The sequence below is a fragment of the Heliconius melpomene genome, chromosome 15 (genome assembly GCF_056956725.1).
Source record: "Heliconius melpomene rosina isolate 202511_hmr_F chromosome 15, ASM5695672v1, whole genome shotgun sequence".
NCBI classification, from domain to species: Eukaryota; Metazoa; Arthropoda; class Insecta; order Lepidoptera; family Nymphalidae; genus Heliconius; species Heliconius melpomene.
The window spans coordinates 1,417,590-1,429,926 of record NC_140403.1 but is presented as its reverse complement, the minus strand read 5'-3'; the positions used below and the strand labels follow the sequence as shown (position 1 = coordinate 1,429,926).

Genomic DNA, 12,337 nt, shown 5'->3' with positions numbered 1-12,337 from the left:
GTATAAATTATTTGAGGTTATTTTTTAATTATAATTATATTTAAAAAAAAAAACATTTTGCATAAATATTTTTCACTTTATGTACATCCCTGATCCATGCTACAGCATAGACAACTGATAAAGTATCATAGTTTGGCAACGTCAAATTGACAAGCGAGTCAGATATCAAATTCCATCAGTAATACTAAACCGTGCTCAACCGGCACGCTCGAAACGTCACAATAAAAGAACTGTAGGTACTAATACTGTAATATAACGCCGGCATGGCTGTGAAAGTGTTTGTTTCCTCTGATTGTTGACTAGTCTATTGACACTAATCGGTCATGGCTCGCAATGTGCTGAACATGAACAGTCGTTCGCCGCTCGTTCGCGCAGTCGGCTGGCTATTATCGCCCGGTCTAAAGGTTATGTTTACCGAGCTTCCCGCCGCGAACTTAAATTATGTTGGTGCCAAGAATTAGGCGGTATGTTCCGCTTTATCCTGTACTCGGGCTGCTGGGGTGTGCTCAAGCCCTCACAATTCTACCGAGCTGTAATTCCTCAATATATTGTACTGGAGAGCTGCTCCATAGAGTGCAATTAGCGCGGATTTTCCCTGATTCGAAAACTTTCGTAGATTTGAAACTGAAACGTTCCGAAAATGAAACCTTAGCGGATTTTACGAAACTTATGGATGATACGAATCAGAATCCTTCGCGGGAACAATTAGCTGGTTTTATAGATTTGCACTTTTCCCAAGGCGATGAATTAGAAGCTTGGAAGCCACCGGATTACAATCCAAATCCACCAATTTTACAACAAATATCTGATCCTAAGTTACGTGAATTTGCAAAAGTTATTATATCCATATGGACTAAGCTAGGACGTAAAGTGCAAAATAATGTGAAGTTGCATCCTGATCGTTACAGTTTCTTGTATGTACCAAACGGATTTATAGTTCCCGGTGGTCGATTTAAAGAGCTTTATTACTGGGACTCATTTTGGATAATTCAGGGTCTTCTCATTAGTGATATGGTACAGACTGCTCGGGGAATGATAGAAAATTTATTATATTTAGTTGAAAAAATCGGATATATTCCCAATGGTAGCCGTGTATATTACTTAGGTAGAAGTCAACCACCTTTATTAGCGGCAATGATGGCTAGCTACGTTACTGCTACTGGAGACTACGCTTGGCTGGAACAACATATTACAACATTAGAAAAAGAATTAAATTATTGGCTAACTACAAAAACAGTAGTGGTTGAAATTGAAGGAAATAAATATACACTATTGAGATATTACGCAGATAGGAAAGCAATTGGGCCACGGCCAGAGTCCTATTACGAAGATTTTACTAATGCTCGTATCTTGCCAAATGAAAACATACGTAATGATTTTTATAGCGAGATCAAAAGTGCAGCCGAGAGTGGATGGGATTTTTCCACGAGATGGTTCGAGACAAGTGGCGAAAAGGTTGTCGGCAACCTAACGAAAATACATGCGACACAAATTATCCCTGTTGATTTAAATTCCATCTTTGCCGGGGCTCTTCAGTTTGCTGGTAATTTCAGAAATGCGCTGAAAGACAGACGGGGGGCTCAAAAATGGTGGAGCTTAGCCAATTATTGGCGAAAAGCAATACACAATGTTATGTGGGATCCCGTGGATGGCGTCTGGTACGATTATGACTTACATGTGAAATCGCATAGAAAACACTTTTACCCCAGCTGTGCGGCTCCGCTATGGGCAGACGCTGTCGAAAAATACGATGCCCCAATGTATGCGGCAAAATTAGTAAAGTATTTATTATCATCCGGAGCTTTGAATTTCCCAGGTGGTATACCAGCATCGGTCCTTCATTCCGGTGAACAATGGGACTTCCCTAACGCATGGCCTCCCCTGCAGAGTATTTTAATAGGTGGATTAGATAAAAGTGGATATATAGAGGCTAAACGCTTAGCGAAGGAGCAAGCTAAATTATGGATACGTTCAAATTACATAGGCTTCAGCATTTGGCAGAAAATGTTTGAAAAGTACTGCGCAGTACAGCCTGGACGCCACGGTGGTGGGGGCGAGTACCAAGTTCAAGACGGCTTTGGGTGGACGAACGGCGTGGCGTTAGAATTATTATCAAGATATGGTAAAAGTTTAACGTTAGACGATCAAAACATATCACCAGTGCCATCAGTTAGAGTTGTATAAATCTCATATTTATCGTATAAAATATTTTTGTTATATAATATACCTGCATAATATATGTAATTATTGAGAAATTTAAATTGATTCTTCCTGTAAGTACATACATTATTTAATAGCTACTGTGCCGTATGTATGTGTATCTGCACATACGATATATATATTTTCTTTTTAGTTCCACGTACAATCCTTAAATTTATGAAAAGTATAAAATAAAGTGACTTATCGGTATAAAAATTGTATGAGTACTTTAAAATGGCTATTTCAATGTTTGCTTCAGTCAAAATTCACAACATGTAGATAAAATATTACTTTAATTACTAGTGACGATTTCTGAATTCTACAAAAAAAGTTAGCAAGTAAGCTACGTTTACTTTTTAAGAAATTTTATAAAAATGTTGTAGGATTTAATTTCGCGTTTCTTGGAAACCGTCCAGTAGCTCTGACCACTAAACCATAAGTTCTCATCAAACGGAGTGAAATTTTTTAAATTCTCATTGAAATTCTTATACACTTGGGCCAATTTATCAAATATTTATAATTGTGAATATTATAGTTATACAAAATAAATTTCGATGTTAAAACAAAATTGAATTAAAAATCACAATGCTTTTATGAAAGATAGCTCTTATGATGTTAAATAATATTAACAGCTGTATTTTATTTATTGCACAGATTAAAACAAAATTGCTACTTTATTAATTTATTGATAAAGAATATCAGAAATTATGATGATGAAGAGCATTGCAAGAATGCAGCTTCTGCTTATTTTTAGATTTTCAAGATGGTGCGCCTTAATTAGAAGTATTGATCTGATCCATACATTTAATGTATTGCTTGACATGTGTTTAATTCAATTGTTTTTAAAGAATAAAAAAAAAGTTAAATAAATTTTTTATTTTTTATTTTTTAATAATATCCTGAAATACACGTTTTTAATGTTGTAAGTACCAATGATAATTATTTATTTATTGTACCAGTTTAAACATAAATTATTATTAATATTAATTAAAATAAATATAATTTAAATGAACAGACTAATTTTCATTTTCCTGTATAGCAATAATTATAAAGTACGGCGTCACGCAACGCTGTGTACAAAGAGGGTAGATAATGGAGAGCAGTGTCCTCTTTGCAAAATATATAACACTATAAATGACTTTTGATTGCTATTTGATTTTTTTATTGCTATTTATTTTGTCATTATAATGTAGATAGATAGAATATAGAGATGTATTTATATAAATAATAATATTATCGATATATTTATCGGTCGGCACATCCCGTTTTTATACGATAAATCGTTTGTTTACATTTTTACAATTACGAGAACAGGAAATCTCTATTTTTATCAGTACAAGTCGCTATTTTTATATATTATTATGTAATTAATGAATGTTATGTTATATATGTGTTTTTTTTTAAATTAATAACAATAATTTATTATTACTTTAATAGTATCTAAAGCATAAAGTTGTAGGAAAAGGAAAATCAACTTATGATGTACATATAAACATTCGACACTTTCTCAATTTTTGGAATACTTTGTTTTTTTTTGTAATATTTTATATCTTAATATTTTTCAAGATTCCAGTTCTTATGTCAGAAAGAAATTTTTATTTCATGGAAAATATTTTTCTTTTCGCAGTAAAATATTTAAGTTAATACTCGTGTATTAACTAATATTAAGCAAGTTCAAAAAAGAATATTTCAACTTGGACCGTGCCCATCCCAGAATAGTCTGGTGCCCACGTCAGAAATTTTACTAACAAAAAAATTGCTCCAAAAAACAAAAAAATAACGCTTACACGAACGTCAATTTTCTAGATACGCTAATGAACAACAAGTGAGAATTTTTATCGTTTTTAGATTATTTTTATTTTTACTAGACTTATATTAAATATTTTAACATTGATTATTAATATAATAATTTTTCTTAATATAGGTATATTCGTAATTCATAATTACGGCGGCACTCAACCGATCAAACGACACTTGTTGAGCTAGCGTTAATTGTCAATTACCTAATTAAACTGACTTGCAAGTAAGCGTGAATTATTAATACCTAATTAAAAATAATAATTTGCAATTATTCTCTATTCTTATTTAAAATAGTCTAAGTAGTAAAAAACAGTAACTATCTATGAATGTGCTTATATTTAAAAGTTTTTTTTTTATTAACTCAATTTTAATTTTCTATTAACGCATTTGTTGTTAACGTTATATGAAATAAGGTATAAACGATAATTGTTGTTCTTATAAAAATAATTTTGATTTTCATATATGCATATACTACATACGGATGTGTCAGTTGTGACTCTATCAGTCAACATATTTTACTTTACCATTTTGTGCAATTATTTTTTTTAGTTTTACACTGTATCCTGCACAAAGCAGGGTAGGCAAAGAAAACCTGGGATTCTAGTTAAAGACACTCCGTTCCCATTAAGACACTTCCGTTCCTCATTTTCCACCGAACTCTCGAGGCATTGCATGTTAAGTGGAGTAACTCAATGCCGCGCTTTGCCTTGCAAGAGCGAAGAAATGAATGTATCAATAATTTTATTTCTGCGAGAATATCGAATCCACGACCTTCGTTTACAGTCGCAGGCTTGTGTTCCTACGCCACGAATGACCTCAATAAAAATTGTGCAATTACTTAGTACTTTTATTATGTAAGCGTTCTTAATATCAATTAAGTTATAGTTTAGTATTTGAAAGTGGGGAACGGAATATCTTAACACTATGTTCCCTCTGCCTATCCTGCTGTACTTACTGTGTGCGAGATACAGCGTGAAGCTGATAAAAAAAGTCTTTACAAATACTTAATGTAGATGCATAAAAAAATTCAATAAATAAATATATTATAAGAGTTATACATTTACATTTATAACAACAAAATTTACAGCCATTATAAAGTAAAACTCGACGTTACGCTTTAAAATCGTAGCTAATTAATTTCCAAGCGATTTCTGGTGTTTAATCTCAAATGTCGATACTAGTGAAGTGTGAAATGTGTTATAAATATCGATACGTCATTACTTCTTGTAATTATAGAAGAAATAGCGCCATAAAACATTATAGTAATTAGGCATAATGGCATGGAAAATTACGTTGATTGTAAATTCATATATATTTCATTTTTTTAATTACTTTTTTTTTATTTTTTTTAAGCTTTCTGTATCCCGGTGAGAAGATGACACCTGGCAACCTAGTGGTGAGACATCCGTTCTCCACTTTTCGTCGAATTCTGGAGGCATTGGATGTTGACTGGTGAAAATAGACGCTGCGCTTTTTCTCGAAGAAATTAAAATATTAAACTTTTCATTCCCTCGAATGAGAATCGAACCCACAACTAGTCTGACGATATTATACTTACTACTTTAAAATGTCTTTTAAATATTTTTGTTTCTCAGATGTAGCGTTATTTAAATTAATTACTCATAATATATCCAAATCATGGGGAAAGGCTCTACCAGATCAGTACATACAATATTACGTAAAATCACATTGTTGCTATGAAGAGTAAAAAGACATAAGAAAAGTGCAGCAAAAGGGCACAGCTGAATAGTCTTTTTTAGCTTCACATGTATTTCGCACATCAGGGTAGGCAAAAGGAACCTAGTGTTATGTCACTATCTTCCCCACTTCCTTTACCCACTTTCGGTGAATTTGAGGCACTGTTGAGTTACCAACGAAGTAATAAAAATATGAAATATTTCGTTCCCTCGAATGGGAATCGAATCCACGACAATCGCATTCACAGTCGCCCCTCCGCCACGACTGCCTCGACAAGGTCGTTGATGTGTTTAATTGCCGAAAGCAAATTAAATTAAAAGTATAGGACGGACTTATTAAGTATGTAGATACCTATTTTATTATTTTTCTCTCTCAACAAAAATATTCCAATTGTGGAAATAAAAAATAATTGGTGTTACTCAATTTTATTATTAAACATTTAAAATCTATCTACTTACAGTGCTTGGAAGTTTATTAAAAATGATTTTGGTTTACATTTCTATATCTTAAAGTTTAAGGGCCTTATGTTAGTAAATTCTCTTTAATTATAATAATTATGTGAATTAATGTAATATTCCATATAGATCTTAGAATAATTTGCTTTCTTTTATATTTAAGGCAGATCAATACTGTTTTAACGAAAAAATAATGTTTTACCACCATTTTATATATATAGACTAGCGGCCCGCTCGCGGTTTCACCCGCGTGAACTATGTTATTATTAATTTCTGTCTCCATGACTACGTCCTAGTGACGTCTATGCAAAATTTGAGACTCCAGGCATTTGTAGTAACGAAGTTTCATACAAACTTTCGACCCCAAAAACAACCCTAGACTATTAGACTATTAGCAATAGAATATTGCAAATTCCCGTCTTAGCGAGCACCTACGTCCTAGAAGTAACTCCTGTGCAAAATTTGAGATTCCTAGCACATGTAGTTTCTGAGATTTCGTGATGAGTGAGTGACCTTTCGATTTTATATATATAGATTTATCATGAGGTCCTATTTTTTATCTAACCGCGTTAGTATGCCTCTGTCAAATTTAAAAAGGGGTATGTTTTTTTAAAGATATTAATTATTAAGCACAATAAAGCCTTTGATAAATATAGATAGAGCCAAATTTCCGAACTTTTTTAAATATAACTAATTATTATTTCAAAGAATGTTTCTTCTTTCTAGATATAATAAATAAATAATATAAAAACTAAGTATTATGAGACGCAGCTATCAGCTACGTTATTATAATTGACGACAAATGTTTTAAATATTAAAAATAAATTAAAATTTTAGGTACATAGTAACTTATTAACAATATATGGAAGATTTTTACTAATATTATATATATATATAAAAATTTAAAACTATGAGGATCAAATGTGAACTACGATAACCTATAATAGCATTATCAATATTAAAAAACCCAAAACACTGCCATTTACTGATATTTGTTGGTTTACTGTCACCTTACATATAAATGTAACTTTGCGGTTAAGCCAACTCTATTATTCTTTTATATACAACCAAAATTCAGCCTAATAATTATATATAATTTTTATATAAAATCATGACATTTTGCTCTTCACATTTTCATTTCACGTCACAGATTCAAAATAAAAGTTATAAAACCTGATTTTCTTTTAGCTTTACGCTGTATTCCGCAAATAGCAGGCTAAAAAAATTGAACTTAGTGTTAATATACTTCGTTCCCCACTTCCCGCTGATTCTGGAGGCAATGTGTGAATGGCGGAACCCAACGCCGTGTTTTGCTTCAAAACTTGATTATTTGTTTCTAATTACGAAAACAATTATTTTCAATACTATTGTTATAAGTTCATTTCAATACACAGCAAATCTAATGGATCGTGTGACATATATGGCTGGTATCATTCCACGGAGCCCTCCACGTTGTCGAAGCCGCAGTCGCTGGCGGGCGTCACGTATGGCAGTTCCATCTGACATCCGAATTCCGCTTCATACAATACTTGCTGTATTTTAAGTCGGGCTACGGAGTTTTGCTTCGAATTTAAGCGTTTTAGAGTCGACGCGCAACTTAAGAGGAATAGCTCGTCAGGGTCTGTTCTGTTGCAATGACATGGGTCTTCGTCGGTGGAGTTTAGGCGCATTTTCTTCGCCGGTTGTGAATCCTCGTCCTCTTCTAAGTCACGGGCCTCGGGGAAGGAGAGGTCTGGTAGCGAGTGGTTTGGACGCTGTCGGGGCTCCTCGTCGGGCTCCGAATCTGATGTTTCTCGTTTTATTCTGTAGATTGATTTTTTTTTCATATTATTTAAATATTTGGGATTTTTTGTATTAAACGAAAAGATCCGTTGGCATATTATGTGTCTGACTAAGTAGCAAAACTCAAAGTGAAGAAAATACCAAATGCTTAAAAAAAATAATTTTATAAACACTTCTTCAATTGGGAATGGAAGGCCATATCCTCCACGTGATATTCGTTGAAACAACAGAAAGGTAAAGTACTATCAATTATTTATACTATAATCACTTCCTATGTAAATTATAAATATACATATATGCGCCTTATGAAAATCTTAGCGCACTAAGCTTTCACTTCACAAAATAGTAAAAATAATAATATTAATATTATATTTTACTTACGGAGTATCACTTTTAGGTTCTACATGGGGTAAAAGAAATTTCATAGCATGGAGGTAAGGCCACCGCGTGCGACCGCCGTGAGTCCGCTGCAGCTTGATGAAGGAATCCCGTAGAGACCGCCAGCGTTTCTTACATTCCGCCTCTGCACAAATATATAAGTAAAAATATGCTGTATGTAGAGGTTATCGTGACGCTTTGGCACAAGGCAGTGGGTTCGATTCCCACTCAGGGAAATTAACTATTATTTAATTCTAATAGAGTTCTGCCATTCAACACACAATGTCTTAATAAATCGGTGGATTTTGGGGAATGGAGTATTTTAACACTAGGCTACCGTGAAGCAAAAATTATACTAGAAATTAGAACTCGTAGCAAAAATATATATCGTATTTTAAAATGTTATTAAAGGTTTTTTTCATAACTTACCAGACACGTTAAGAACTTCCTGCACATCCTTCCACGCGTCGTCCCTCAGCTTGGTCTTGTTGAAGCCGCTGACCGACTTGTCATACAAAATCGGATGCCTCTCAACCTCTTTTATCAAATCGATTTCGTTCATTTCTCTTTCTCCACCGAATTATTTAAATTTAATTAGTAAGTTTGTGTTAAAATAAAAAGAATTTAATAATAAATTATAGTTGATTTTTAGTTTTTTTCAACAAGGGTGTGTTCTTAGAGGGTGGGTGGTGTACTGACGCGCGGGGCGTACGGTACGCGCGCGCCGTACGTATCGAGCGGCGCGGCGCGGCGACGCACTGGATATCTTGGGGTTGAAATGTAAGTATACAGAACAACCCCTGTTATGAAACATGTTATTTAGTTAATTAATAAGATTATTGCCGTTTATAGGACGCTATATACTAGTATATAACTAGTATATTCACTAACTCAATAACTAGTATATAATAGTATTACAATAATAATACATTTTGTATATTTTAGATGGTTAGTAGGCACTTTTTTATTTATGTCTTTTTGGGAAAATAAATAAGAAAATATATATGTGATTTTTGTTGTTATTTCATAATTGAAACGGATTTCCACTCGAGGAAATTAAATATTTTCATTTTTTCTCTTTGGTAACGATGCTAAGCTACTCAACACGCAATGCCTGCAGAATTCAGCGGTAAATATGGAACTGAATGTCTTAATACTAGGATCCCTTTGCCTGCGCCACGACTGGCCTCATTTATTTACTTTATAAGCGCGGCTATGGGTTTTATTACTGTGGTATAAAAGCGAGGCGTTATGTTCCGCCAAACTCGAAAACTCTGCAAAGAGTTCAGAATGTAGTGGCTTCCCCTCTCTGCCTACCCTTTTATATATGAGATACATGATGCATGATGCATGATAGCATGATGTTAAATAAAATTAAGATATAACAAATTAATAATATCATATAAAATAAAGTCTGTTAACAATTAAGGTGTAAAATTTTGCGCAAAGAAAAAAATGCATGCATGCATATTTACATGAAATAAAATTAAAATATAGACAAAAAAGGAAAACTAATAAAAAGGATTAAGCTGAATATTACAAACATTGTCAGGTGTGGGGTTCGAACCCACGCTCCCTCCCGGGAACCAGAGCTTAAATCTGGCGCCTTAGACCACTCGGCCAACCTGACGTCTTTATTTTCATGAAAATACAGTACATATCAAATATCAATTTAAATAATTTTTTTAAGCCGACTCCAAAAAAGGAAGTTCTTAGTTTGACCTATATGTATGTAGGTATATATATTTGTCCACGGTTATCTCACGTTTGACTGGACTGATTTTGGAACAGCTTTCGGAAAGGTATTTGTCACATTTACGAGCTTTATGTATTTCTACCGACTTAAAAATGAGGAGGTTTTCGGTTTTTAAAAACAATATTTTAAATATAAATTTTGATACTAAAATAAACGCTGCTTCGCCTACATGGTCACATAGAAATGGCTAAGAATTGTGTATAAATAAGAAACATGACATTGTAAGACCTGTATTTATAAGCTTAGAAGCCGCTCTCAAATCTGATATAGCGCTCAAGATCGATCTCTAGAGTTGAGTATAGTTTATAAGTAGGGATCTTAGTGCAGAAGCTAACTCTAACTGCAGGTAGTGGGTTACATAGAAACGATTAACGTTTAACAACATGTCATGTTTCTCGGTGACTGAACTATCCAAGACAAAAAAAAAATGTCTTTTTGAAATATTTTTTTAATTTCCTCGCTCAAGTAACGAGGCACAGCGCAGCGTTGAGATCCATCTTCGATCCCTCACCACGCAATGCCTCGAGAAATAGACGGACCGGAAGTTTCCTAATGGGAACGGAGTGTCTTAACACTAAGTGCCATTGACCCTGCTATGTGCGGTGTGCAAAATGAACCTATAAAAACTTATTAAATAAAACCGTTACTAGACTACGTAGTACGTACCATTTTAACACTACGCGAAAAGAATCCAATTTCCAGAAACTTCCCTCCCCACTTTCCGCCCAAATTCGAAATACCCGAGGGAATGTAATATTAACATTTTTATTCAAAAATAAAAATACTACATTTCCTCGAACCCACAGCCCAGTTACACACTTATGTCCGTGTGCCATGACTGGAATTAAATTAATTCAATTTCAATCATTTCCACGCAATATTTACGAGGTTAAGCCTCGTTTTTCAGTCAAGTAAATAATTATAATAAATTACTTTCTTTAGTAATAAGTAGTAACAGTACCTAATGATAAGGGTAAAATGAAACTATGAATATTACTTTTCTACATTTTATTAAACTATATGAAAAAAAGGATATTTCATACAATAGATATATGTAGTTATATAATCTATTAATATAAAAAAAAAAAAATATTAAAACACAAAAAATATCACACAAAAAAACCAATCTGTGTTTAACTCGCAATAAGTGAATATGATTATGCAAATAAGCCATATATAAATAGCTGTTTTAAACATTTTCTTAAGTACAATTAAAATTCAATACCCTGATTCATATTTAATTTTCAATAATTTTTTTAGAAAACGTATTAATATTTTAACGTCCTTGGATTGTTTTCAAGAAATGCCCCCTACATTATTTTTTTATATGTTTACTAAACAAAATGTATTTTTTTCCCGAGTATTGAACAACTCTTTAAAAATGTAAAAAATCTTCCATGTTTATATTTTATAAAATCTAATTTAATTTCTTTAATTACAATTAATACCTTTATAAAACTTAAATACTGTAATTTGTTCTCAAAATAATCAGAAGTATACTATATAAAATGAAATAATTAAATACATTCATATGCAAACAAATTAATCCGTCCATAAAATCTTTTATTTTAATACAAATTTATTTAAAGATATACATTTACTTTTATTCCTTGTTCCTTTACAAAAATATCTAGATTTTTTTTTATCTAATCTAAAGCTTTTACAATATCGTTGTTTTTTACTTTTGGAAGATCAAGTAATAATATGTTCAATATACAAAGATATATATTTTCTATACAAAATTGACATATAAATGTACTTATAATGTAAACATCTAAAAATATAAATGTAAAAAAAATCTTAACATAATAATACACAAAGACAATTGATAAGACTTTTTCAAATATTATTTTTAATTAATTTATTTGGATTCTCTTAAATAAAGATGTTTTTATTTGTTTCTTTAATAATACAAAAATAAAATAAATTATAAAAATAAAAAATATACAAATGCATTTAAAAAGTTACAAAAATTGTGGTATAAAAAAAATCTATATAAAGTACAAATTTATAAAGAAAGTTAATAATCAAATAATGACCATGTAGGTATGACTGTTAACGCGACGGTTGTGAGTTCGATTCCCACTCGGGGGTAAGAAAAAAATTATATTATCATGTCCTCGCTCTGGTAACAAGGTTAAGCGCGGCGTTGAATTTCTCCTCCCATTGCGTATTTGACAAATATAAAAAAAATAATTCAAATTCCAATTTTACATAATATGAAAATGTGAATGAATATGAAACTTCTAATTATTAGCATTATTGAACT

The 12,337-nt window shown here is 32.2% G+C and overlaps 2 protein-coding genes and 1 non-coding gene across 3 annotated transcripts; 1 reads left to right on the top strand and 2 right to left on the bottom strand.

Moving 5' to 3' along the window:
• The first annotated feature begins 155 nt into the window (after window positions 1-155).
• LOC146531208 (trehalase-like) lies at window positions 156-3,213 on the top strand. The gene has a single exon (XM_085197956.1). It carries the CDS (start codon window positions 442-444, stop codon window positions 2,182-2,184), a length of 1,743 nt encoding a protein of 580 aa, XP_085054082.1. The 5' UTR covers window positions 156-441; the 3' UTR covers window positions 2,185-3,213.
• A 2,893-nt stretch (window positions 3,214-6,106) lies between these two features.
• LOC146531207 (uncharacterized) lies at window positions 6,107-9,091 on the bottom strand. Its single transcript, XM_085198445.1, has 3 exons — window positions 8,742-9,091; window positions 8,316-8,457; window positions 6,107-7,955 (listed from the first exon to the last, which is right to left on the bottom strand). The coding sequence occupies exons 1-3, from the start codon at window positions 8,872-8,874 to the stop codon at window positions 7,583-7,585; spliced, it is 648 nt and encodes a 215-aa protein (XP_085054571.1). The 5' UTR covers window positions 8,875-9,091; the 3' UTR covers window positions 6,107-7,582.
• Window positions 9,092-9,858: 767 nt separating this feature from the next.
• On the bottom strand, window positions 9,859-9,942 carry TRNAL-UAA (transfer RNA leucine (anticodon UAA)). The gene has a single exon. It is a non-coding gene; the product is annotated as a tRNA-Leu (tRNA).
• Window positions 9,943-12,337: the final 2,395 nt, after the last annotated feature.

Excerpts from the sequence above, each read along its gene's own strand:
- LOC146531207 (XM_085198445.1), bottom strand. The coding sequence starts at position 8,874 with ATGAACGAAATCGATTTGATAAAAGAGGTTGAGAGGCATCCGATTTTG. Across the intron at positions 8,458-8,741 it reads GGAAGTTCTTAACGTGTCTG|AGGCGGAATGTAAGAAACGC; the intron begins GTAAGTTATGAA and ends ATATTTGTGCAG. Across the intron at positions 7,956-8,315 it reads GAACCTAAAAGTGATACTCC|AATAAAACGAGAAACATCAG; the intron begins GTAAGTAAAATA and ends ATCAATCTACAG.
- LOC146531208 (XM_085197956.1), top strand. The coding sequence starts at position 442 with ATGTTGGTGCCAAGAATTAGGCGGTATGTTCCGCTTTATCCTGTACTC.